The 27,986-nt window shown below is 41.5% G+C and overlaps 1 protein-coding gene across 2 annotated transcripts in view; it reads right to left on the reverse strand.

Moving 5' to 3' along the window:
• tll1 (tolloid-like 1) overlaps positions 1 to 26,989 on the reverse strand; it is a 43,621-nt gene extending 16,632 nt beyond the window's left edge. For both annotated transcript variants that reach the window (XM_031863297.1, XM_031863298.1), the window contains exons 1-14: positions 26,357 to 26,989; positions 10,070 to 10,192; positions 9,797 to 9,877; positions 8,384 to 8,557; positions 8,165 to 8,282; positions 6,195 to 6,373; positions 5,514 to 5,619; positions 4,943 to 5,067; positions 3,402 to 3,517; positions 3,114 to 3,216; positions 1,368 to 1,484; positions 967 to 1,112; positions 289 to 484; positions 57 to 182 (exon numbers count right to left, since the gene is read on the reverse strand). In XM_031863297.1, the coding sequence (XP_031719157.1) occupies positions 57 to 182; positions 289 to 484; positions 967 to 1,112; positions 1,368 to 1,484; positions 3,114 to 3,216; positions 3,402 to 3,517; positions 4,943 to 5,067; positions 5,514 to 5,619; positions 6,195 to 6,373; positions 8,165 to 8,282; positions 8,384 to 8,557; positions 9,797 to 9,877; positions 10,070 to 10,192; positions 26,357 to 26,537 (1,891 nt within the window). In that variant the 5' untranslated portion in view covers positions 26,538 to 26,989. The remainder of the gene's footprint in view (positions 1 to 56; positions 183 to 288; positions 485 to 966; positions 1,113 to 1,367; positions 1,485 to 3,113; positions 3,217 to 3,401; positions 3,518 to 4,942; positions 5,068 to 5,513; positions 5,620 to 6,194; positions 6,374 to 8,164; positions 8,283 to 8,383; positions 8,558 to 9,796; positions 9,878 to 10,069; positions 10,193 to 26,356) is intronic.
• Between the last annotated feature and the right edge of the window lie 997 nt (positions 26,990 to 27,986).

The raw sequence follows: 27,986 nt of genomic DNA on the forward strand, positions 1-27,986 counted from the left end.
ACACACACACACACACACACACACACACACACACACACACACACACATACAGTTACCTTCACAGCTCTTCTTGTCAGGAGCTAGTTCGTAGCCCGGATCACAGGCACACTTGAAACTGCCGAGAGTGTTTACACACCTCTGTTCACATCCTCCATTGTCTGGCTTGGCACACTCATCCTCCTCTGAAAAACACACACGTCAGCGCACATTTATTTGCACACACATTAAGAATGCTCTTGCTGAAATGCCGTGGGAGAAAACACAATCAACCTCCGCGCACACACACACCTTTGAAGAAGTTAGCAGCAAAGCCGGCCTTGTTAACCGTCCCGTCTGAGACGAACTTCATCCACAGTGTGTGCGAGGTGGAGCGCATGTCTTCAGGTTTGTCGTAGCCGCAAAATCGACCAATCAGAGCGCTCGTCTCCAGGGGACCATCTCGAACCTCCAGGTAGTCGTAAGCGCAGCTGTCGTGCCTCTCAATCTGCGAAAACATCCATGCAGGTTCACACACACACACACACACACACACACACAGAGTGAGATACACGACACTGCTGTGAATATCAACATCCATCCTGTCACCATCAAATATCTGGTATCATAAGGAAAATGTAATCTTCTTAAAACCTCGGTCTTATGTGTGTAGTTTCATTCAAGAAAAATGAGGTTGATCTTCACTCCTGTGAACTTTGACCTTACAAGAGGGAAATGAGGTTTGGGTCAGATTGAGTCCTTTAGCACAGTGACATTTTTACGGCTCTGTGGCTCTATACACTCACACGCAACACATGCACCACTAACATTATTAACTTCCTCGCAGTTATACGAGCGTGAAATCTGACCCAGACATTCCTGAGCACACACACACACACAAACACACACACACATGGAGGGGGAGGAGGAAGACAGAGAGAGAAGCACACACACAAAGATGATCTCACACACACGCATGGAGTGACTCACCTCGAAGGCCTGGAAGCTGAGCCCGACGTTGTATCCCTCAGACACAGTGATCCTCCACACACACTCTTTGGATGGTCTGTAGTCATCAGGGTAGTTGGGGGACTGAATCTGTCCTGAGTCCTTGGTGATTTCCCCTCCACAGATTGCTGCACAGGAGAGACAGATGGACAGAGAGAGAGAGAGAGAGAGAGAGAGAGAGAGAGAGAGACACTGGACAGATTAGCATTAAGTGCACAGGCCAACAACACCTGAACACGTGTAGGTATGAATAAGGCAAACTTCTCACAAAAGTCAGTCATTTTTTAAATTTGACACCTCATCATGTGGAGTGGGTTTAAAATCTGTGTATTTATACGTAATTATTCATGTGAACACACATGTTTCTAAGGTAGAAGAGTTACCTTCATAAATGGCAGCGAAGCCTTTCCCCACCCAGTTGCTGCTGCTGCGAAACTCAATCCACATCCTGCTGTCAGTGGAGATCAAGACTTCAGGAACTTTATCTCCACAAAACCTGCCTGTTAAAAACACACACACATAAAAACAAACTATGTCACAATCATAACTTGTGCTGTCCAATGATTGTTGATGAAATATAGCCTTTGAAATGTGATGTGAAACTCCATGAATTGGAGAGAAGACTGCTTGAAAAATATTATAAGATATTTAAGACCCCACACCAGGAAAAACACAAGAATACGACTTTGATGTGCTGGAGACAATGTGGCTCAATGGAGGCAAATCATTCTCATATGTTTTGGGAGTCTCAAACTGAGTTTATATTGGAATGGCATTCACAAAACATGAATAAGTACAGTATTTAAGACTCAAATACCCCTAAACTTGGACTCTTGGACATATGTCTGAAAGTTAACCACAACAAAATGCTGACAGATTGAAGTAGAAGTACACATCGGTACAGTCAGGGCCATAAGTATTTGGACTGTGACACCATTTTTCAAATTTTGCCTCTTTACATGGCCGCAATGGATTTGAAATGAAGCAGTCAATATGTGCTGGACGTGTAGACTTTTAGCTTTAATTCAATGGATATAACAAAAATATCACATTAACTGGAATTACAGCCATTTTCACACAGTCCCCCACATTTTCAGAGAAGTAATTGGACAAACTAACATAATTGTGGATATAATGATCATTTTTAATACTTGGAGGAAAATCCTTTGCAGTCAATAATTGCCTGAAGTCTGGCACCATAGACATCACCAAACGCTGAGTTTCCTCCCTTGAGATGCTTTGCCAGGCCTTTTACTGCAGCCTCCTTCAGCTGCTGCTTGTTTGTAGGGCTTTCTGCCTTCAGTTTTATCTTAAGTAAATGACAAACATGCTCAATTGGGTTAAGATCAGGTGACTGACTTGGCCATTGAAGAATATTCCATTTCTTTGCCTTGAGAAGCTCTTGGGTTGTTTTCCCAGTATGTTTTGGGTCATTATCCATTTGCACTGTGAAGCGCCGCCCAATCAGTTTTGCAGCATTTGGCTGAATCTGAGCAGATATTTTAGCCTGAAATACCTCAAAACTCATCAGCTGTGACATTAACGATAAACACCAGTGACCCAGTTCCATACATGCCCATGCCATAACACAGCCTCCACCACGTTTGACAAAAGATGTGGTATGCTTCGGATCATGACACATTTCTTGTATGTAGGCTGTATACATGTGGATATGAAGGTGAATATAGATGTGTATGTGTGTGTAGATGAGTGTAAACCAGTATATAAGGAAGGGTCCACATGGATATATTCTCCTGGAAGAGAAGATTGAGGACTGAAATTTATACTGAGGACTTTTAATTACCTCTTTCTGTGTATGTGCATATATTAACGTATATATAAAAAAACTGGAAAATATCAAAATAAATTGTATACTGCAATATTAACTTTTCTAAATAAAAAGGAAATCTCAAAAAAGAAAAACATGATGACAACACATACATATATTTTTATATAGTGCTATTGTCAGTCTGAACGTGGCTTTACAGTCACAGCATCAATCATGTGAGGGGATTTCAGTTTGTGATTTCAGCAGAATTAAAAAGCTAATGAAAGACTAAGCGAATAAGAAAAGCCAGTTTATGAAAAGGTAACCAGTGCTCCTCTGGCTGACTGTCCCTTGATCTTACCGAGCAGTGGAGCTTTCCTCCAGTATCCATCCCGAACCTCAATGTAGTCGTACCAACACAGACTGCTTTTATACAGATCCATGGTGGTGAAGTTAAGAACAATCTGGAGGAACGAAAGTAAATATTTATAACATATTTGATACAGACGCTTGAACCTCGGAGACCAGACGAGGAGAGGCGGAAGAGTGTTCCTTTATTGTGAGGACATCATCATTCTGTCAGCAGTCTCATGAACATTCACTGCACTGCAGGGTGCTACTGAGTGTGTGTGTGTGTGTGCGTGTGCACCTTTTCTCCGGGTGTAACAGATATTCTCCAGACACAGTGTGTGTAAGAAGGGTATCCGTTGGGGTAACCAGGAGACGAGAAGTTGCCCGTTGACTCTTGGAGCGTCTCTCCGCACGCTGCAACAGACACACACACACACAGACACACACACACACAGATGGAGTTACATTTTCGTGGTGAGTCCTGCTGTTATGAGTAATCCTTTCAGCTGTGTACCAATACTGGTACATTGCTTAAGAACACATAACTCTCATAGCTATTATTATTCTCAATCTTGTACTGCTAATTAACAAAATATACATACGACAGACTTTTTTGACAAAACAAAAGCCTCATTCTATAACATCTGATCTGTCCATATGGAAACAGTTAGATGTGTATTTCGGATTGGGAAAACAGTAAAGGAAATAAAATTACCGTCCCAAACAAACTCGTGTTTCATGTTTGGCTTGTTTCGGTTTGGCATGTTGGAGTCTGCAGTATGTTTATTTTTGTGTACATGTGGGGTCCGACCACAGTCATTAACTGGTCACAATTTAGCAGAATTAAACAGAGTCATTTACTGTAAGTGAACAAGACTGACAGACTTTGAATTCATCAAAATATAGACAAGAAAAGAGAACTATTACAGCTGGATGGGAATTCATGGAAGATTCAAGACAATATTGCTCTCTTTCTCCTTCATTCTGAGTTTAATGCCGTTGTTCCCTCTCAAAAGGAGGTTAGCCAAATGTGCCCCTCCTATCCCATCATGCATGCTGTTTTCCCCCACAATGCCCTGGGGCTCTGTTCATCTGTCAGTGAATATGGTATCACTTATGACCTTATAAGGTTGAAGTTGTATATATTTCCAGCTGGGACACGCAAACACAGTCTTGTTCTCGCCCCAGTATCAAAATGAATTTAGTAGAACGACACATATCCTGTAATATATGTGGAGTTATTAACATTACCGAATAAAATAAATGCTATACTTGCATGTTGTCAGATGAATTGGATTTTACCAGAACAAAATTTGTCAAAATAAATAAATACAGAATACAAAAGCACTATGAAACAGAATGGCAACAAATATTATTTCATCTGTTTGTCTCAGTACATTGTGTGTGACCTAAAGCGTGAACCTGTCCTGGGGATGTGTGTGTGTGTGTGTGTGGGGGCCAAAAAGGGATGGCAGCATTTGCAATCAACAACCGTTGCGACATTACAGCACAGCTCGGCTTGGGAGCAGATCCAGATCTCGTAAGAACCGTGCAACCGTGACCAGAGGGACGTCCCAAACAACACAGTTGTGCGCAAGAACTGATGGGAAGAGTGTGTGTGATGTGTGTGAGACCCAAAAAACAGAGAGGGAAGCATCACATGGAAAAACAAATTACTCAACTTTACCTCTGTGCCTTGGAGAATGGCGGGGACATTTTTACACCAAAGATGCGAGCAGATAAACAGAGGTCATGTTTTGCTTTGTTTCCGAGCTAGAATGACACACACACTCACACACACACACACTGTGGTCTCATAGTAAATATATCAGTACTTACCTGGACATCTATACAGCTTCCTTGCCTGTGCAATGTCTCCTTTACTGAGCCTGGTTCGCTGGCCAATAGCTGGCCGGACTCCGTTGTCATCTCTGGATGGAAGGATGGTGTCGAGGAACATCCCTCTTCAGGAAGGAGAAGAGGGAATTAGCACATATTATGTTCTGATTTCAAGGAAATCAAATAAAAGACACACTGCCATGTACCCTCAAAACTATATCACTTGTGTCTAAAGAGCAGATCTTACCCTCCCCCCACCATGCTGTGTTTTGTGTTTTCTTATAATGTGTGAATTGGAGCTGAGTAGGGAATAGGCGGGGTTATAAGAGAAGTTAATGTTTAATTGTTTGTAGGTTGCAATTCACTCTGTGCCCAGGAAAAGGAAGCGTGGCAGTCTTTCTATATTCATTTTTCACATGTTGCACTGAGCCATCACTTACACTACACAACATCAACAGAGAGAAACATTCAAAAACTCACTGTTTAAAAAACGTAACTCACTTTAAACTTGGTAAAAATCTCTTTTGTACATTTAACACGACTCAAGAGATGAGATTGCGCTGCTGGTTACCGTGAGAAGGTGTTCCTGGCGTAGTGCATGATGCTGTCAAAATCATATGGCTCCCCGAGAGAGTTGACCTCCCCTGGCTCCATCTTGAGGAAGTTATACTCCTGTCCTGCGAACCGCATGTACAGATACACACACATTACGCACACACGGAAGGACAGCAGTGGTAGAAGGTTTTAGTTTGATCAACAAAACAGAGTGCAACAATAAAATAATACACAAATATATTCTTTACACAACCCTGAACACACAAAGCATAATTTTAATGATTAAGTCTGCATTGATTCGGGCATTTATCAAAATACTTGTAGTCCCACAGATCAGAGTAGTGCAGAGCTCTGGTATGTTAAACAAAAACTTGTGTCAGGTCTGATTCACTGCTGCGTAATTTGATTTAACACCTGTCAGACTGTGGTGCGGTGCAGAGGAGTGTGTGGGAGGAAAAGGTGTCTGGGGGCTGAGGTGACTTCACAGCCATTAAAAGCCTCATTCACACTCACACAGGGTTGGACACTAGCGTGAATTTAAAAATAAACACACACACACACGCACACACACACACACACACAAACACACACACACACACACACATTGTCCCTAAACGTCCTCACTTGTCTGCAGCTAGAAACAACCCTGAATGACTCTAACAAGAGACCCAGGTGCATCGTGGGTCCTTAGTCTCACCTGGTTGGATGTTGTCGCGGATGATGGTCACATGATCGTCACGGTCAGGCCGCGTGTGCTCGTGCCAGAAGCCGATGACGTGGCCCAGTTCGTGCACAACGATGCCGAACTTGTCACAGTTCTTGCCTATGGAGATAGCCTGGGGCCCGTTGCCTCGACGACCCACATAGGAACAACACCTAGTGAGGACCAGTAAGAAGTTGAGGGCAGGGAGGCAGTCAGAGGATATTTACTACACATTTGGCAGTTGAACAAAAGCATCAGCAGTGCTGTATGAACACACACACACACACACACACACACACAAAGGCACACACACAGTCTTTTCAGGATTTCCTGCCCCGTACTACGTCGACCAGAAGGAAAGCGATTTATTTAGATACAGTGCTGCGATAACGCTGCACTTTCATAACTAAATGTGAATAAGCTGTAAGAATTTACATATTTTCTGCTTACAGGACAAACACACACACACACACACACACACACACACACACACACACACACAAAAAGCATACACACATCTTTTTCTCTGGTTAGCTGAGACATCCGTGCCAGGCTGACAAATCTGATTAAAGTTATCCAAAGAGCTGATTGCAGGGTAAGGATCAGGAGTCACTGGAGTAGATATAGAGTCTTTTCTTCCAGCATTTGCAGCTCTAGTATCAGCACTTCACACAAAACAGGTGCACCAAATTTACTGTGGTTGTGTTGTAAAAAAATACTTTTTTAATGCATTACTCTCTGTCTCTGTCTGTTTCTGTCACACATCCAAGCTGCAGGGTATTTATACATCAGATTAAAGTGTCTAATCTCTGATGCAGCCAGACAATCCCAGAGCAGGAGAAAAATGGCATCATCTGTTAACATGCAGATCTTTCAGTCATCTAAATGACGTTTAAAAATCTGATATATTTGAAATGGACTTGTGTTTTTGTGTCTTGGGTAACTGTGCTGGACCAAACAAGAAATATTAAGATAAACACAGTAGAATCTGCTTCTTTGTTCAGATAAAACATGCACCGTAACAGTGCAACACTTTGATTGTTCAAGAGCTTCAGCGGGCATTAAATATTATTTTATTTGAGGGCAAAGAAACAGCATGCAGATTACTGCAGACTCCTCTTTGCCTTACAATTATTGATCAGTCCACAGAAGTCTGAAAAGAATGTAGCTCTGGGTATCATACTAGAGGCTATACAATACAACAACTGAGTTTCCATATCGATACTGAAATAACAAAACAGCAGAGAGGTTTGCTACCAGCCTTGTTAACTTATAGCCAAGATATCAAGGTTTCCAAAGATATTAAAAATGTCTGAATGCTGCTGAATGCAAAAAGACATTTGATAAACAATGATGCAACCATAACACAACTTGACATTACATAACACGTTTTTAAATTGGTTCTTTTGTCCAACCAAAAGTCAAAACCTAAAAGTATTTAATTCACAATAACAAATGACAAAAAAAAGCATTTTCTATGTTTAATATGCTGGAATCTTTTGCTTGACAAACAACTCTAATTATTCAATTATTCCAATTCCTGTTGGTTCATTCACTTTTAGTCAACTAATCGATTTATGAATGTATCATGTTAATATCCTACATGTCATACTCCTACAATCTCCACAACAACAGCTTGGAGAGACAAACCAAAAGGTTCTGATTTCAGCCGTTCTAAAACCTCACAACTTACGAGCCACTCTGTACAAACACACTATGACCCCACCGTGCTGCCACTCGACAGAACAATGCACTTCTGCAGTGTACGAACAAAAAAAACTGCACAAACATACAAAAACATAGAGTGAGCAGCGTGATTGGTGGGATGGGGAAACAGCGGCAGGACAGGAAGGAAAGTGAAGCCATTGTTGAGTGACCATATCGTCTCTCGCTGTGACAAGGTCACTACTGAACTCTAGGTACACACTCATACACAACCACACACGGAGTTTCAGCCTACTCACCCGCAGGGTCTGTAGGTGAACACGATGTAGCTTTCCTCATCTGTCTTCTCAATGAAAGTTACGCATGTCTGTTTCTCCCAGTGACGCATGGCCTGCTTGAACATGGCCCTCTGACTACCTGAAACACACGCATTTCACATCCTACTTTTTACACAATCACACGTCGGTGTGTAATTTACTGTTGAACCGTACAGGCATCGGTCCAGTAGAGTTGCTTACCAGTGAAGTTTCCTCCTATGACGTAGGGAATGACTCCTCCAGGCCATATCCTCTCAGCTCGGGATGTGGCCGCTCGACGAATACGGCTCTTCACAACGTTCCCAGTCTTCCAGCCTTTCCCAGTTTGGCTCTTGTGAGTGGCAGCTCCCTTGCTGGAGTTCTTGGGGAGATAGTCTAACCGAGCAAGAAACAACAGTTAAATCTACCTTTACCACAAGTGCTTGTTATGTGTGTTCAAACTGAATAAATGACTGGTCTATTATTATCAATATCAGTTAATAAATGTGCTGTGAGATTATTGGATCACACTCTTTCTTTTTATACGTGACCTTTCAGAGTTTGTTCTCAGATCAGAGGGTAATAAAAGTCAGATAGCTCTGGCTGCGCAATATACTGTTTTATTAAACATCAAATTTTAAGAAGTTTATAATGTTTACGGAGTTGTGCTAAAAAAGGTAACTCAAACATTCTGTAGTTGTGGATCTGATCGTGCATCAACTTGCTCTTTGCAAAGAGCATAAAGAAGGAAAACAAGTATTGAAAACGCATTATTATGAAACTGCATTTCAGCCTGTAGCCTCCATCAGGTGTGATTGTGCTTCAGAGGTGCCCGTCTTTCTCATCACAAACAAATCTGAGTCAGAACAGTGAAAAAGGAGATTCTTCATTGAAAGAAGTCTAAAAGGACCAGCGGTTTGCATGATATAAACTGTATTCACATTAAAGTGGAGAATAAAGCATGGTGCTTTGCTTTGTGTAGGATTCTTGAGGGAGAAAGTTGTGGCTGATATTTTTGGATGTTCCTCGCTTGCTATAATGAGCCAAAATTACAAAAAGGATACTGGCTACAATGTGAAAATAATAACTGTAGATCAATCAAACTTTGCAACAAACCTGGTAGCTAAATTAGAAGGCTAATATTTTGTTCAGCAAAAGTTTTTTTAGCTTGGTCTCCCATTATTATTTATTATTGTATTGATATATTCCTAAACATGAATATGTCCTCCATCTTTAATTGCAGCTGAAGGCTGAGAAAAACACTTTCTGTTCAGTACTGATCCAAGCAAGGACCTTCATTTAGTTCCATTTATTTCACTTTGACAAAAAAATTTACTTACAGATATTTTAAACTTGCTTGACATTGTGAACATTTTATTAACTTGCATTCGAAAATCTTAGTCGTAGTGTGTTCAAAGTGTTTCAGACAGCTGGATTTTAGAAGTTGAATCAAAGCTCCAAGCTTTGCGGAAAAGTTGGCTTTCATACTGTATGGAAATATATGGAAACCAGAAGATCTAGGATGCCATTATGGTACGTCAGTAGTAAGGTAAAGGATATGGGCTTTGTAGTTTCTTGGCAAAAACATTTAAAACCTCCATCATTAGAGTGAGAAGTAAAGTTTAGGGTCCTTACCGAAGCCAAACCTGCGAATTCTATCAAGCAGTAGATATAAAGATCCGCTCTTCTTAGAAACTGCATGTTCTTCCAGGCCACCTGACACACACAAGAGCCAAGAATCAAAACGCGAACAATGCTGATATCAGGTGGCCCCTGTCTACTTCCTTCCTATTCACGCTGCTTTACTCTGCAGCCGATGGGTAATGAGAGAGAGAGTTTCACAGGAAACATGAGAGAGATCATTAAATGATGATTACTGAGTGAGAGTGACATGTTGAGTCCACTTACCAGACGTGTGCCCCTGCCGGGAGTGTGTGTGCATGTGTGTGTGCTGTGTGAGGTCTATCGTCCGGTCAATCTGGAACATGCGCAGGTCCTCTTCGTCTAAAGCGATGTCGCCCCAGAATGCAGCTGGAAGTTAAGAGAAAAACACCTGTAACAATCACAATCAACAGCAGAATCACGGACATATTATCAATATCCCTGGAAGGGATGAATCTTAAAAGCAAAAATGTAATATTTGTCGAAAATCCAGGTAGGCTCAAAACGTTGCCGACATTATCTTTCAAACTGCAAACTGGGAATTGGAGCTTAACAAAGAGGAAGTGACTCGGGATAAGTGTGTAGAGTGAAAGAGCAGCACTTGCTCCTCCTTTATTACCTTGGCTTAGGTGTGCTCGAGCACGGCCTTTAAGCCCCAAACAGTCACAACAGTGGAGCTACTCAGTGGTCAACGAATCAGACTGGTCGTACTATTGCAGCTCCCAGGTGGGTGAGTATTACTGTGCGAGTGTGGACAGGGCATTTCTACTACCATGGTTTGAGTCAGAAATGGAAGAAATAACAAAAACTCTACAAGGGCTTGAAATAATTTGGCAAATAAGTAGTGCACATTGACCACTTTTGTTCCGTATGTGGGTATTAAAATCACTGGACCCAAACTAAATCGGATCCATTTAACAAGGGTCTTTTACAGAATGATGCCCTGTTTTGTTTTGTGTGTTTTGTGTAAGGCTTACATTCAATTCGAGTTCCAACAGTTTGACCCGCTCAGACCAGCAGTGCAGCAGAGCTCCATGAGCCTTTGATTGGGTGCAATGTGCACTTCTATGCTGGGCAGTAGGTTACAGTAGCTTGACACACCAACACGCACAAGGAAGGAGCTCAGGTGTTTTCTTTAGAGGGGAAGTCATCACATAAATGGAATCCTCTGGTTATTGATTCTCTGAGTTACAGCAACACTGTCATACCACAGTACAGAGTCATCGCAGTTTCACTCCCTCCAATCACACACCCGGTACTACAATCAAATACCTGTAAAGTTCTGTTTAGAATGTTATTTATTAATTTATGCGCGCTCGTTTTATCTCAGCCCAGTGTGAGAGTCTAAAATGCATTGTGCTGTCATTTACTACCGCGCTAGTTTCCATTCTCTCCTCTTCTCTGTTTCACCGAGGGCGGGGCTTTTGCAAACTGTGCGAGAGCAGAGAGGCAGCATTCAAATAGTGCCTTAAACTCTTTGCTCCTGCTACCAGAATTAGCTACTCTGTTGTTCTAACAATGTTTGGCTGAAATAAAAACATGGGGAATGAAGTGACTTAAAACAAGTGAGAGTAGAAGAGCTATGAGTAAGGATAAGCCGGCTAGCCGCAAAGCTAATTTATGCAGGCGGCGATTTTTTAAAATCCGGACCTGCCCTAATCGGCCTCTGATTGGGTTAGCCTTGGGCAACACATGTCAGCCTTTTTTAGTAGGTATTCCCTCTTTTTGTTACTAACACTGCACTGCAACTCAGCAAGGCAATGCTGTCTGTGGAAAAACTGAGAAAAAAAAAACTTTGGAAGATACACCTAAACAAATATTTGGACAGATGGACGGATTGACAGATGGATAGATAGATAGATAGATAGATAGATAGATAGATAGATAGATAGATAGATAGATAGATAGATAGATTTAAAAAAAATGTTTGGAAATGTCTCAATCACAAAAACCTTCCCCATTGCTCCCGCTTCAATCCTCATCCTACCTCATCCTTTTGTGTCTCACTCAGTGTATTTCTTTCTTCTCTCCTTCTCCTTCCATACACCCAGAACATCTATCAGCCTTCAACAATGAGCAACTGAATGATAACCATCGCAAAATGATTAGCTGAGCGGAGTTACTGCCCTCCACAGGGATTCAAGACACTAATACATTAACAATAGCACGGGAGAAGCTTGTCACTTAGCTAATCAGGATTGCCACTAAAGGAAATGGGGGGTCAGGGTGCCATTGTGCTCGACTCCGAGCTATTGTTGAAGAGAGGAGCAAACCACAATGACCACAGATGGTTTACAAATCATATCAAATACAGACTGGGAGTGTGTGCGGTCGATTGCTGGTATATGATATGTTGGTTCGCTGAATATGAGGATAACATCTGGTCTACAGGATAGAGCTGCTGTGAAGTATCTCCTGTATTATATGTATTTATTATGATATATCATGTATCTCTCATGTAGACAATACTAAGTATAACTTAATCTAACTCTTAATCTTACTCTAAATCCCCCCCAAATATTCAGTTTACTATGATAACAGACAATTAAAAGCATAAAATCTTCATATCTGAGATGCTGAAACCTTGAAATGGCATTTTTGTTTGAAAAATAACTTGAATATTAATTGATGACGTCAATAGTTGCTGATGAATTTTCTGTCACTCTATAATTCAGCTGATTCAAAACAAGTGTTTTGTTGTCATCAATTAATCATACTGTATCTATAGTGCTTTGTAATGTGGCTACAGCTGGAAAACTTGTATTTATACAGCAATGAAATGTGCAGATGTAACAAACTTTGTAGTGCAATAAAATGTATTTTACTTGTGCATGTTTTTTACAAAAAAGGCTGCATTCAGTGAGACACTGGTTGAAAAGCAAAGCAATCAAACTCAACATCTATAAAAGAGGTTTATTTGATTCTGTAGAGCTTGATGTTGGTGTGACTGCCATATAAAACCACAAAAAGAACACAATTACACCATTCCTGGTGCTAAGATGTGGTCTGAACAGGCGCTGTACAAATTGCATTGTGGGCGACACAATTTCTACTGAGACTCCCGTCTACTGCCAACTCTGCCAAAGTGGTGTCATAGCGAGCTACAAAAACGACCAAATGGGTGCAAAAGGAATCCACTAAACACCTAAAGAAACTCGCACATCACCAGCAAAAGATCATCATCCGTGTCAATTCTCATTTAAGATAGTATCACATGGCACTGCATTTGAAATGATAGTCCCCGGGCATTTGCTTCTATTTGTGGGACGGCGTGTTTGTGACAGTACACACCTAATGGTTTCGGATATTTCAGGAAAACAAGAGAAACTACAAGGACTAAAAGATTTCCAGGAGAAAAGGAGCTGACACAAGCAGGAGATACAAAGCGAGAAGAGGAGGGAGGGTACAGTGATAGTAAGTTTGGCCCATTGATTGTTGGGGTCTTGTTAATCCATAGAGATACCATAAATAGCCCAAAGTCAAGCCAGTGGGTGAGGAGGGGTGAGGACGGTGAGGCAGGGAGATGCAGGAGGAAAAGTATTGATCCAAAAACCCCAGGACGTCCCAGGAGACCTACATCATGCTGACCAGGGCCTTACTGTTCGCCCTTCAGCAGGGGCACTGCAGCAAACACACACACACACACACACACAGGAATAATGCACCAAACATAAACTGAGAGGCAGACTTCCCTCACATGCATCCAGCAGCTCACACCATGGTGGGATCGGTTTGTGCTGTATCGATCAACTTCTCAGGCACACGGGACTGATTGTCGGCTTTCTGCAAGTTTACTTCGCAGCCTGCAAAGAAATGTCGCAATAGTGGCTCTGTGTGACGGTGTGACAGTATATGCTTCGTCAAATACTTGCCTTGGTAAAACTTGCCTTGACAAATTTTCAGCTTGTACAAAATACAGCAGCTCTGATCTTAACTGGCCATACATATCACGTCACTCCTATTTCAGCCTCGCTGCATTGGCTGCCAGTGAAGTTCAGATTGATTTTAAGACTATCTTCATCACTTATAAGACACTACATGGCCTAGCCCCTGCCACCATCTACAAGCTACTAAACCCCTACACGTCACATAGGTCATCCAACCAAAACCTGTTGGCTATGTGTGATAAACCTAAAAAGACTTTGGAAAAATCTCTCCACTCCCTTAGATCATCCGAGTCTGTTGACTGTTTCAAAAACATCTGAGGACCAACTTCTTTAAGTTGGTTTTTCTATAATGATGATTGATCTGGATGGTGACCGATTTCTGTATGCTTTCTGGGTTTGCAAGTGCGTTATGTTAGTATGTTTTTTAGATTTTTTTCTCTCTCTCTCTCTTGTATGTGCTTTGCTTTACTTGGTGTGTTTTTTTATTCTGCACTGATGTTGATGTAAGGCACTTTGTGACCATTGTTAAAAAAACATGCTGTAAAAATCAAAATTTACTTATTTACTTACATGTTTAATCTTTATGTTATTATAGCACCTTTTCACTATTCTGATGACAAATGTTTTTATTTTTGTAAAAAAAAAATAAAAAAAGACAATCTTGGAGACAATACCAGCTGTTTAATTTGTTTTTTTCTCACATCCGGACAATAAAGATTGATGGTTTTCTCTCAAACTATCCTCATAAGTCTGGCACCAGATTCCACCGCTGAAGAATTTATCTTTGACATTCTACAGACACTACAGTACAATACAGTGGAGAATTATGCACTGCTGAGTTATGCACTCATGCTGTACTCACTGCTGTGCATCTAACACAAACACACACACACACACATCTCGCTAAGCTCCTCATTAAGCAAATATAAGGTCACACTATCGGGGGCCTAAGATGTGTGCGTGCACATGTGCATGTGTGATATTATTATACTGTATATAACTGACTGTGAACGTACTGTGATATTAAAAAGAGATTATCTCGGCCCTGTTTGAGGATTTTCTCTAAAAGTAATTGTTGTGCATGCTGCTTGAGCCACATTAACCCGTTGTGTTGAAAGTATGACAAGGATACGAAAGTGATCAAAAACTGTACAGCACCTGAAAGAAAATACAACATACTACCCAGCTGTGTCGGCCATTAAAATGATACTCCCAAAACCTCACAACCCTTTCCTGTAGCATGTATGTATGGGCATTTTTTTCAAAATAGGGCCAAATCCAGTACACTGCCAATGACTCAATCCTTACACTTGCTGAGTAGAGCTGAAACTATTCATCGATCGATCGGCATTCAACAGAAATTGAATTGGCAACTATTCTGACAACCAATTAATGTTTAAAGTTGTTTTGAAACTAAATTTGTCTTTGTTTTGATTGCCATGCTTTGGCAAAATTGTTTGAAACTTATTGAGATTACAAATAGACAGTAGAGAGAAATGGATAACACAACCCTAACATCAGACCGAAACGTGACTACAATTCTGCAAAACTTTTTCAAGTTTTTCAAGTTCTCCCAAACCATCCAATAAAACCTATTCATGGAAAATCGTAAACAGTGTGGTTAAGACATGGTTAGGGTTAGGGAGAGACTCCGGTGTCTTGCATGAAAGTCAGATCCACTAACCCAAACCTACACACCCTTACTTTACGCCTCTCTACATATCGGGCACACTACTTCCTGCATCTGCATTGCACTCGTCCAATGTGTACATTATTACTGCACCTACCGAGCCAGATTATGCTAGATTGCAAATTGTAGTTTTGTGAGTATTTAAAATGGAATAACAATGTGCCACTTGTTTCGCCACACATGTACGGTGTTGCAATGTGATGAGATGCTGAACTGGAGTCTGTAATGTCATCAGTCAGAAATGTGCTTTTTAGTGAAATAAACTGAAAAATGTAGAAGCTCAGGCCAAGTATAAAAAGTTCAAACCCCCACCCTCCTGCAAGTATGTGTGTTATGAGAGAGATAGAGACAGAATGAGAGATACAACCAGATAATCTTGACCTCTGTGACATCAAATTAAATTATCAGGAAGAAAACAGCGTAGTGTTTATGTGTGTCTCTGTGTGTGATCACGTAGGACTGAAGGAGAAAATGTAGTTATTTCATTACAAATTTTCCGATTTGCCAGCAACTCAGGCAAGCTAAGATGTGAGTTTGACCACCAAAGATCTTCAACATATATATGTCTAATGTGCATCTGCAGAGTTAAGGATATTAAATATGTAACGTCAGTTCAACCCTGAAACAAACACTGACACACACATACAGACAAACACACAGTCCCAGGCGCTGACAAAGAGCCAATCATACACCTCTACACCAACACATCACTGTGTTTACCTCCAGCACAGTATGTGTGTGTATGTGTCTTTTGGGGATGGGTATTTCAAGCAAAAATACTATTCGATAATCACTGGTAACGGTTTGATCATTAAGACGAATAGTCTCATAAACTATTCAATTTTTTATATTATTTCGACAATTTGCAAATCCTAACCCATCCCTTGTGTGCATGTCTGCCTACAGTTCAGGATAGGCAAAGTTTCTTCACGCATGAAGATAAAAAAGATGGCAGGGCAGTGAGGCGAACAACAGGACATATGAAACAACCCGGAAATAAAGCCCAGACTGATCATTGACAAATCCAATTAACAGGGAAACACTGTCAGGCTGCCTTCAGTTGCCGTGGACAAATGTTTTTATTTCTGAAAAATAACTTACCATGTGTGCTGTTGTAAGTACACGAGACCAAAAGCATTGCGGCGGACAGCGCACCAAAATATAATCCTGAAGTCACAGTAGAATTAAAATAACTTGAGTAAAAGTCAAAATAAATGTATAAAATTATTATTTAAAAAAACAAAGCAATGTACTGTAGCTTAATTTATTTTCAGTAAAATGAACATCTGCGACTTTAAAAGAGCACTCCACATAAACTGAAGGTGAAAACAAGCAAAGACATGTTTGGTATGAGACAAAATAACATAATATCAAATGACAAACACACACAGAGACAGCATGGTGTAACCTCCTAATCACATTACTGTGACACTGAGATTCTTCTCCAGCAGCTCATGGGTTTGGCCAGACATGGTGACGGGTCAGGGTGTCCTGGGTCTGCACCCAGGGAGCCGGCAGACAGCAGGCTTTTACATGAACAAAGATCAATTGAAAGATACGTATATATATATATAACACAGAACAATGTTATTTTTCGTGAGGATGGTGGATAGTCCCACTCTCTGTATGTCTTGTACATCAAGTGTGACTAATCTCTTTGAGGTGTGACGTAACATTGATTTCAGTTTAATTGCAAAGTAATGAGTTTTGTAAACAGATTACAATGACTAAATCAAGTTAAGGCATGAAATCAGACACAGCTGGCTAATATTCAAGAAGTGTTTGTTAAAAAAGCGACGTGGAAAGGGTCCATTGTCGGGATGAACAGAGAATCACCCAAATCTGCATCTTGATCAGCTTTACGGAGCTTTGTAGCGAACTGCAGCTCATTGTTTAGCGGTAAGGCCTACAACTTTACTGTTTCAGTCCCCTGTAAGCGCTCTCAGTGTCAATATTTTCAACTTTCTTCGTTGATAGAGACAAAAAACAGCTAAAAGAGAGTGAATATTGGCCTAATAAATAAATACTGATTGTTTATGGGGCTGAAACTCAAGTAACTGGATTATCCTAAATCATTGATTCCCCCCCTCCATCCATAACACTGCCGGTTTTGCGGTGTCACTAATCAACTGTGCGTAGATTGAATTGAACAACGAATCCTTGTTGTAAGGTCAACTATAAACGTTAGCTGTTTACAGCCGGTGGGCAGCACAGTCCTGCTTGGCTAAATAACGGACCAAACAACTAACTTTAATGGAGGTTGCATTAAGTTACATTATGATGCGTTCCAGCTCTATTAAGAAAAATATTACAATTGGGGGAAGGTAAATTATAACGTTGTCATGACGTGTTTAAAAGTTATCTTGTAAAATGTATTTTTTGGTAAGAACTTGAATAAATACAATTGATTGAAGGAGATGTTTTCACAGCAATACACAATACAAAATAGATATTAGAGAGAGGGAATTATGACCTGTGTAACCCTAGCTCTCAGCAGCTTATAATACATCATTAAAACTACAAATGCCAAAATTTGGTTTTATTTCAAGTACATTTTTAATCAAAAATACAGTAACGTTTTTCCTAATAATTTAAATTGTGGGCTTTTATGCAAATAATCACGATGAGTAGCAATATCAAGGTATAAGGTAGAATTTTCAGGACTGTTGATTGATGGAATAATCGCTAGAATACTTGATTACTAAAATGATCGATAGCTACAGTCAAAGTAGTTTACATTCGACTGTATTCTGTCGCATTCTAGTTAGCTGCTTAGTAGGATGGATAATACTTGACATAATGTTTTATCTTCTATGTTGTGGAAAACGGTAAACACGCATAACTTTCAAGGACCGATGGATGGCTGCTGGAAGCCGAAAATATTCCAGTCAATCCAAGCAATTGCCTGATTGTAGCAGAATCGGAATCACTTTTTGTTAAATTATGGAAATACATCAAGCTAAGTATAATATATTTCTGTCATTTCTTTTGAAGCATTTCTGTAAGCTGTATTGACTTGCAACATTATGACCAACAGTGTAATGTTATGTGGCATTGCTCCTAGCTACTGAGTAGAAATAATATGGATGTGTTTGTTTAAAATTATACTTTATTGTGGCATAAACCTAGTCACTGTTTGGTTGTTGTGTATCAAGTGTATTTGTGAAGACTTTCTGTCATCCAGGTCATGGTAGCTTATTGAAGTGGAAGGTCAAGGGCAACTGGACTGATGAAACATCTTGAAGAACCCAAAGTCCAGTTGCCCTGGACTTAGAACTTCTAAATTACTGACCGTGCAGTACTGTCTTTGCACACAGTAAGGCTTGTTTCTGGCTAAAATATCCACCGAGCGGACCTAGTTAAGAGGGTTTAGCTGTGCATCATGTGGCGCTAGGGGGCTGCAACTGTGACCGCAGCTGGGTTCCTACAATACTAGGGACATCTGAAAAAAAGGCAAGGTGGCTTTTCCTCAACCAACAACGGGTGTATGCGAATGACTTTGCTGCTATAAATACCATCAGGAAAAGCTAGGTGACATAAAAGCATTTAATAATTGAGCAATGTGTGGCAGGTGGGCTGAGTGATGGCGGTGCTGACTCATGGCTTCTGCAGCTCAAGAACAATAACGCTCCAAAACAAACAGTCGGCTCTCAGCGCGGCCGGAGAGTTTATGCTGAGCTGGGGATCCTGAAGAAGACTTCGGAAGCTCAGTGGCATGAGCACTCTGCTCGGGAAAATCCTGTTTAATATAATATGAGTGAGAACGCTCGTCCGCTCGTTCACACACACACACACACACACACACACACACGCAGCCTCAGTGTCAAACACACACATACACACATTGCTCTAGCTTCCTTCCTACTGAGAAATGGGGGAAGGGGTGAACAGTAGCTGCAGCTCACTGTCACGACATGGTGGGCTTCACTCTCGGACTAAAAAACTCAAAAGCACACATACAGTTCACATTGGCATGGGCACACACACACACTCTGTTTAAGATACACCTGATGCACTGATATAATACAAGAGCAGAATCCAAAAACTTTGTGGCTTCCTGGCCAAAGTGGCTGATAGATTACATTACAGTCATTTAGCAGACGCTTTCATCCAAAGCGACAATTCAGATTCTATCACATTCATACCATAGGCACAGCTACGGGAGCAATTTTTAGGGTTAAGTGTCTTGCTCAAGGACACATCGACATGCAACTAGTGGAGCCGGAGCTCGAACCGCCGATCCTCTGATTGAAGGACGGCCCTGCGGCCCTGAAGGATGGCCACTTAGCCACAGTCGCTGCAAATAATTTACAGACCGAAATGTCACCTGAATCCAGAAAAGACCAAAATGCAGAAGTTGCTGGTTTCACTTGACGGGATTGCCGCTGCGTGTTTAAGTGATTTAAGTGATGTGCTTAAATCATGATTGCAGGATTTTTCTCGATACCCCCTTTGACCACTATGTGGGTTACCATGGCAGAGTGGCGCTGTCAGTTATTTATTTCACTTGTTGAATCCACAGGAAGTTAAAACACTGCAGAAGAGATATTCATGTCTTGTTATGTTACCAGTGACTGAAACTCTGAGCTGATATTCATCTGTTTAAGCTTGTTCCTGACATTTAATCAGCTGTTTCTCAGCCGTGGAACCGAAACAGTAACAACAGAATGTGAATCCGTGTGTATTTATGTTTATTTCGGCAATGTGTTTACTACCTCTGTGTATGAGGACTGGTATCCACGCATTTGCTAAGCGGCTAATAAACTACTGTATACAACTATAAAAAAAGAAATCCCATACTTGTGTTTAGGGGAATTCCCAAGTGAAGTCATGCATAATATTAAGGTAGGGATTCCCCGCTGGCTAAATGCAGTGTATTTTTAATTTATATTTGTCGGACTCATTGAAAGCTTGTGTTCATGTAACTGGCAGTGAGAGCATATAAGCACTCGGAAAAAAACAAGTTGACGCAAACAGACACAGATCCACTCTTGGTCGCTTGGACGACGGCAAAGATGTGTTCATGCAAGTTGAAAATGATTCACAATTCACAATTAACCTGAAGATGTAAGACTTCACTTCCTGAATGCACAAAGACAAGAGAAAAGAAGGGAGGGTCTGGAGAAAAGTCCCAGAAAGACCTGGAGTTCCTGGTAAGTTTTGAGATCAGTGAGAGTCTGAGCTGGACCAGAGGTTTTCATGGGTCTGCATAGCAGGTATCCGATCCAGACCCTACAAAAGGTTGAAGCAACGTTAACTATCTGAACAGCATAATGAGCTTCAGCTGTCGTGAACCACTTCATGTTGTAGAGAGCAGGGTGGAGATCTTCCCTCAAGTGGAAGGTCCTGCTTCACGCTCCACATGGAAACTGTGACGTAACTATTCATGTTACTTAAGTGCTCATAAACTCGACTTTAAATCACCGTCAACTCTTTTACCCAACGCTGCCCTCTGATCCCTGTGTAGAGACAAAAAAAGGAAGAACTCCTCACTCCAGGATTTGGGGACATTTTGTTGCAGTCAAGCTGCATCTTTGCTGTTTCTTCTAAACTGAATGGCTCAGATTGTGCACAATGAAGAGAGCAAAACCACTGTTCTCCATTTTTTTATTTTCTTAGAAATCATAATGCTATTTTTCGAGGTTTTATTTTGTTTTGTTTACACTCTGTTGCAGAGTGAACTCTTATTGTAATTCCTGTACTGTAACATTTGAGTTCAGAGATGTACATCCATGAGAAAATGTACATCATGTATTGTACTATACTGTTGCATACTCCTGTGATACACCGCTATTGTATTTGAAGAACAGGCAGTTGGTCTCTTGGGTCACTCCTGAAGAAATGACCCACAGCTTCACTCCGACATCGTGGTTTGTTTAGCTTTCACTCCGTTTGTATGAGCATTTTATGAGAACAGTGATTTGGAAGGAAGCATGAATGACTCTTGAGTGAGCGTAGGAGCTTGTGCACGTCCGTACGAGTGTGTGTGTGCATGCGCGCGTGTGTGTCATCTCCAGCTGAGTAGCAGGATGCAGACAACCAGGAAGAGATAAGCGCGGGTGAATGGAGGGAGCTCTGCGTGTGTGTGTATCGAGTGTGTGCGTCTGTGTGCATGTGTGTTCGCATAGGGAAATCACTTCACAAAGGCCTGGAAGTGTGTGTTCTCCTGTCTACCAGCGCGGGACTCGGAGGAGATAAGCAGACAGCCAAATATTCCCCCTTGTGTTTTCCCAGCAAAAACAGGAGGCGGAATACCAACCACTCAGACCGATGCCACAGGGTCAGAACTGGAATGAGCCGCGCTTCCACTTCTTACAAGCTGCACACACAGAAACACGCAGCCACCAACTCTTCACACACTGACAACAAAATGGGTCCACTCTAGGGGTGCAACCAACAATTGTCTTATGTGCATGCGCATGTGTCGACTCCGCCTGGTGCTCACATTGTAGGTGCATATCTGTGTATTAGGGATGTTCCGAACGACTTAATTCCCTGTTTAAGCGGTAGTTCAAACTTAGTCTAGTTGACTAGTCTAAAAGTAAGAAAACAGATTGTCCAAAAAATTTGATTTGAAATCGGTAGTCACATTTTTCAATAACCAAAACGTATTTTAACTGTTGCGCATATATGTGAGCATCCATTGTTCCATGGAAATTAAGAAAACTGAATCTCCAGATAGGGACCCTGTGATTTGTCCGAAAGCTACATAATGGACCTTGAGGTGAGATAATTTTGTCAAACGATTATTTTTCTGTCAGTCAGCTAACCAAGTAACCAACTATTTAGATTATATGCAATTAAATTTGAAGATTGTCGCGATATAAGAGAACATATGAGGAGGATGAAGGTGAATGAAGATGAACTGAATGTTAGGTAAACAAAAATTAGAGATGTCACGGATGCACAAAAAGTTAATGTAAGGATGCAAACAGATGAAGATTTGATATAATTTAGTTGGTGTTAATTGCCATGCAGACATAACCACTTGATTTGAAAATATTTCAACTTAAACAAAACATTTACGGCTATCCTGAGGTGTATGACTGGTGAATATTGTACAGAAACAGGTATAAAAGTTAAGAATGCTTGAATAAAAGTTTTGAAATTTGACACACATACCGAAAACGTCCATACTGTCCCTTGGTTATTTGTAGAAACAAGGACTTCCCTCCAGCAGAATAAAGCGAGTTCTATGTTTGTAAATGTGATGTTCCCAGACAGGGACCTTTTCCGCACGTTCACCCTCTAACCTCTCTTTCCCAGAATTATTGGTTGCTCTCTACTGTCATATATCTAATGAAGGCAAAAAAATGCCTTCAAAATGCACACATGATTATATAGGAAGAAACAGGTATCAGTTGAGGTTTACAGGGGAAACGGGATACTCGTGTGTGTGCAATTGCTGTGAGAAATTGAAGTGTATAAGTATGAATACATTCTTTATGTTCACTGATATTTCCAGCAAATAAAAGCATTGCCTGTGTCTACAAGAGTCGCTGAGTTACTCAAACATATGTAGACTGACTGTCTCCCTGTAACCTGCCGGGCTTCAATCCAAACACTAACACACGGCCAGGTCTCAGCATAACTAAAAACCACAAAGTCATGGGACTGCAGTATCAACATTAAATCACCCACAGAGAGAACAGTGTAACATGCACATGAAAAAGCACATAGACACACAGACACACACCCACACACAGGTTGTCAGGTTTGTGTATTTGGAATGTGAGGAATGTGTGTTTGTCAGCGTGTGGACACTCAGTGTTCTGGGTGGAGTCCATATCGGTCCAATGTGTCATCACAGACAACATTAAGGCCTCAAAGGTGCCATTAAAACACATTTGAACATATTTGTGTGCACAAACACATCTGCATATACACACACAGTCAGACAGGTGTAACCAAAGCAAACATCTAGAAAAAGAAGAAGACACAACACAGCAACATCTCTCAGGTACAGTGGGTACGGAAAGTATTCAGACCCCTTTAAATTTTTCACTCTTTGTTTCATTGCAGCCATTTGCTAAAATCAAAAAAGTTAATTTTATTTCTCATTAATGTACACTCAGCACCCCATCTTGACAGAAAAAAAAAAAAAAGAAAAAGAAAAACTGAAATATCACATGGTCATAAGTATTCAGACCCTTTGCTGTGACACTCATATTTAACTCACATGCTGTCCATTTCTTCTGATCCTCCTTGAGATGGTTCTACTCCTTCATTGGAGTCCAGCTGTGTTTAATTAAACTGATTGGACTTGATTAGGAAAGGCACACACCTGTCTATATAAGACCTTACAGCTCACAGTGCATGTCAGAGCAAATGAGAATCATGAGGTCGAAGGAACTGCCCAAGGAGCTCAGAGACAGAATTGTGGCAAGGCACAGATCTGGCCAAGGTTACAAAAGAATTTCTGCAGCACTCAAGGTTCCTAAGAGCACAGTGGCCTCCATAATCCTTAAATGGAAGAAGTTTGGGACGACCAGAACTCTTCCTAGACCTGGCCGTCCAGCCAAACTGAGCAATCGTGGAAGAAGAGCCTTGGTGAGAGAGGTAAAGAAGAACCCAAATATCACTGTGGCTGAGCTCCAGAGATGCAGTAGGGAGATGGGAGAAAGTTCCACAAAGTCAACTATCACTGCAGCCCTCCACCAGTCGGGGTTTTATGGCAGAGTGGCCCGACGGAAGCCTCTCCTCAGTGCAAGACATATGAAAGCCCGCATAGAGTTTGCCAAAAAACACATGAAGGACTCCCAGACTATGAGAAATGAGATTCTCTGGTCTGATGAGACCAAGATTGAACTTTTTGGCGTTAATTCTAAGCGGTATGTGTGGAGAAAACCAGGCACTGCTCATCACCTGCCCAATACAATCCCAACAGTGAAGCATGGTGGTGGCAGCATCACGCTATGGCGGTGTTTTTCAGCTGCAGGGACAGGACGACTGGTTGCAATTGAAGGAAAGATGAATGCGGCCAAGTACAGAGATATCCTGGAAGAAAACCTCTTCCAGAGTGCTGTGGACCTCAGACTGGGCCGAAGGTTCACCTTCCAACAAGACAATGACCCTAAGCATACAGCTAAAATAACAAAGGAGTGGCTTCGGAACAACTCTGTGACCATTCTTGACTGGCCCAGCCAGAGCCCTGACCTAAACCCAATTGAGCATCTCTGGAGAGACCTGAAAATGGCTGTCCACCAACGTTCACCATCCAACCTGACGGAACTGGAGAGGATCTGCAAGGAAGAATGGCAGAGGATCCCCAAATCCAGGTGTGGAAAAACTTGTTGCATCATTCCCAAGAAGACTCATGGCTGTACTAGCTCAAAAGGGTGCTTCTACTCAATACTGAGCAAAGGGTCTGAATACTTATGACCATGTGATATTTCAGTTTTTCTTTTTTAATAAATTTGCAAAAATTTCTACATTTCTGTTTTTTTCTGTCAAGATGGGGTGCTGAGTGTACATTAATGAGAAATAAAATGAACTTTTTTGATTTTAGCAAATGGCTGCAATGAAACAAAGTGAAAAATTTAAAGGGGTCTGAATACTTTCCGTACCCACTGTATCTTCCGATTCCTCCACCTGCTCCGTAGGAATGATCTGTGTACTGTAGAGTTAACATGCAACAATAATCCTCACTGGTCAATCCTTACTGAGCTTTGCTACATGGTCTGGACAAAGAGTGGTGAACAGAGTGTTCTTCATGTTAAAAGATAACTGACACACGTCCGTACACCGAAACACACAAGAACATAAGTGCAAGATTAAGGCAGATTTAGGACTGGCAATTTAGCCTTGATACTTGCTTGTTGAGGTTTTAGTCTTGTTTACATATTTTTGATAATATCTCCTACATCTGGAAAGTTGTATGACTGCTTACGTGTATTGTAGCATATTTTGTGAAATAGGGAAACAAATGTAACTATAAATGCAAAGAAATAAATATAAATGCAACGAACTTACCTATGATATTGGACAAAAACTACCTTGCCAGCATCATTACTGAAACTCGGGTATCATATTTAATACACCATTTTAAATCATGAATACCACAATAGGTAGATAGGCTAGACACCAACAAATACATATTGTAAAAGAAAGAAGGAAGGAAAGACAGAGACCTTAGTTTAAAACTGGGATTGCACGAAAGCTTAATATCCAGTTCACATGGGTGGAGCACATATAGATACCAGGCATGACACCTATTAACTTGCATTTTTAATGTATACACCTTGCATTAAATCAGGGACAATAATTTGTTGACATAATTTAAAAATGAGTGTATGATCAATTTGTATACGTGCTCTTTCTTTCATTATATACACACATCTACTGCCTATTTTACGAGACCAAACATGGTTTCACTGTTGTTCCACAGCAGCTCCAAGACCGTCATTAAAGGTCCAACAAAAATTGTGTGTGCGTGTGCGTGTGTGTGCCGTTGTGTGAAAAGGAGAGAGAGAGCCTGCATCAGCGCAGGCATTTTGGTACAGTTGAGTCCAGCTGTTTCTCATCTTCCTTGATGGTCTGGATGCACGCGCAAACACACACAGCGGTGTACTTGGTGCACATGCATATATTGTATCAACAACATTTCGGGCACAATAGGAACCCAAATTCTGCCTACACTTAATGCACGCACCGAATGTGCGCGCGTGTATTTCAGGAGGACACCGGCTTAGCAGGACCGTCGCCGACCTGCACGTGGCACCACCGAGTGATCATAACGATAAACGTGGGTTTAACGTGGGTAAAACGTGGGTAAAAGGGGGTATCTGGACCAGTGTGCACACACACATGAAAACACACACACGCTGTCATTTCTCATACACGTCCCACCTCAGAGCCAGCGCGCTAGAGCAGTTGGATCAACGCAACCAGACGCGTAAAATTACTTATTTTCACCGTTATGATTACAAACTAAAACTGAGTAAATAAAGGACTCACCAGCTTTGCACGGGTCTTTGTAGTCAATGGTCTCCGCTCGCTCCTCCTCATAGTAATCATAGTCTGGCTCCTCGTAGTCGAAACAGTTACAAATAGTCACTTTGCCCCAGAAAGTCAAGCCGGCAAGCACCAGCGTGATCCAGCGCATCTTAGCGGCCAGTGCCGAGGGCACTCGGTCCATCTGAGGACTGAAATAAACGAACAAAAGGCCTCTCTGCTCGTCTCCTCTGTTCTTAGGAGATGGTCTATCCACTCTCCAAAGAAAGCATTGGCGGAAGGAATTTTAACGGATCATTGCGAAGACCGCTCTCCTCGAAGACAGTCTGGTTGCGGATACTGTAGGCTGCTGCAAGTTAATCTTCCCGGCTGTCCTCCATGGTAAAAGTACACTGAGTTGTCCGTCTGTCCGTCCGTCCCGGTGGTTGTCAGTCAGCAAAGTGTCCGCTGAGGAGCTCTGCTGTCCTCCGCTGTAGCTTCACAGGTGAGGCTGCTGTGGGGAAAGAAAAAAAGAAAAAGAAACAAGAGAAAGACGCGATGAGTGGATCTGGACTATATGATCTCTGAGCGCAAAGACGCACGGCTGTGTGTCTGCTGCTCATGAGAAACATCCGCCTCGTATATTTCCAACCAGCACTGACTGTCTCACACTCTCTCGCGTAGTGCAACCCCACCCCCCCTCTCCCCCCTCTCTCCCGAGTCAGCGCACCGCCTACACACAAACAAACACACACACACCGCCAAAATACCTGCACTGTTCCACCCAAGTGGTGCAGAACCTAAACTTTCTTTGTACATTTTGTCTCTTTTCACTGAGCATTTGATGCCGTTTTCATGTGCAAAGACTCTCCCTCTCCCTCTCACTGAGCAGAAACGCCGCATACATTTGGATAACCCACTGTAATAAATAAACTTCAGGAGCTGCATCCCTTATCACAGCGGGGTGACAGCGGAGGAAACGGGCACTGATCTTCACAGGTTATTGGACCTTTACTCACACCGATCCGTAAAATAGGCTCCAGAGAATTTACAATAAAAACCGGTAGCAGTAAAAGTAACAAGGTGGTTACAAATTGGTCTGTCGGTTTTAGTATCCATCAGCCCTTATAACCTGTTCATAATGGGTGTTATCTGGTGATTTGGAGGCAGGTGCTAAGTAGGTGACAACCAAACCATAAATGCCCAGAGGTAGGCAACATACTAGGTCGCCTTTATGACTGTCATTATACTTCCTCTTGTGTCCTCCTTTTCTGTCCTTGAAAGAGAGAAATGGAACAAGATCAAAGGTTATATTAAATGCAATTATTGCAATAATTAGGTCTTGTGCGTAAAAAGACGTGCACATTGAACACTGGAGGTATATATACTGGCTTCCCTGTACAATAGCATGACAAACAGAGTAAGTCGGTCAAGAAATAGAGCCTAACATCCGCTTCGACATTCAGAGGCTGATCAAACACAAATTACTTTAGTGTTTCGCTTCATAATGTGTCCCACTAACTTGGGTGTTAGGGGGAATGTTCTCCAATCACAAAATATAAACATATTAACTTTAAACCAGCAGTATAGACGAGTTTACATTTTATTTCTAATTATTGATTCCGTTAATGGTTTTTTTTTTCTATACATTTGG

Source organism: Anarrhichthys ocellatus, unplaced genomic scaffold, assembly GCF_004355925.1.
Source record: "Anarrhichthys ocellatus isolate YVR2014 unplaced genomic scaffold, GSC_Weel_1.0 scaffold28, whole genome shotgun sequence".
NCBI classification, from domain to species: domain Eukaryota; kingdom Metazoa; phylum Chordata; class Actinopteri; order Perciformes; family Anarhichadidae; genus Anarrhichthys; species Anarrhichthys ocellatus.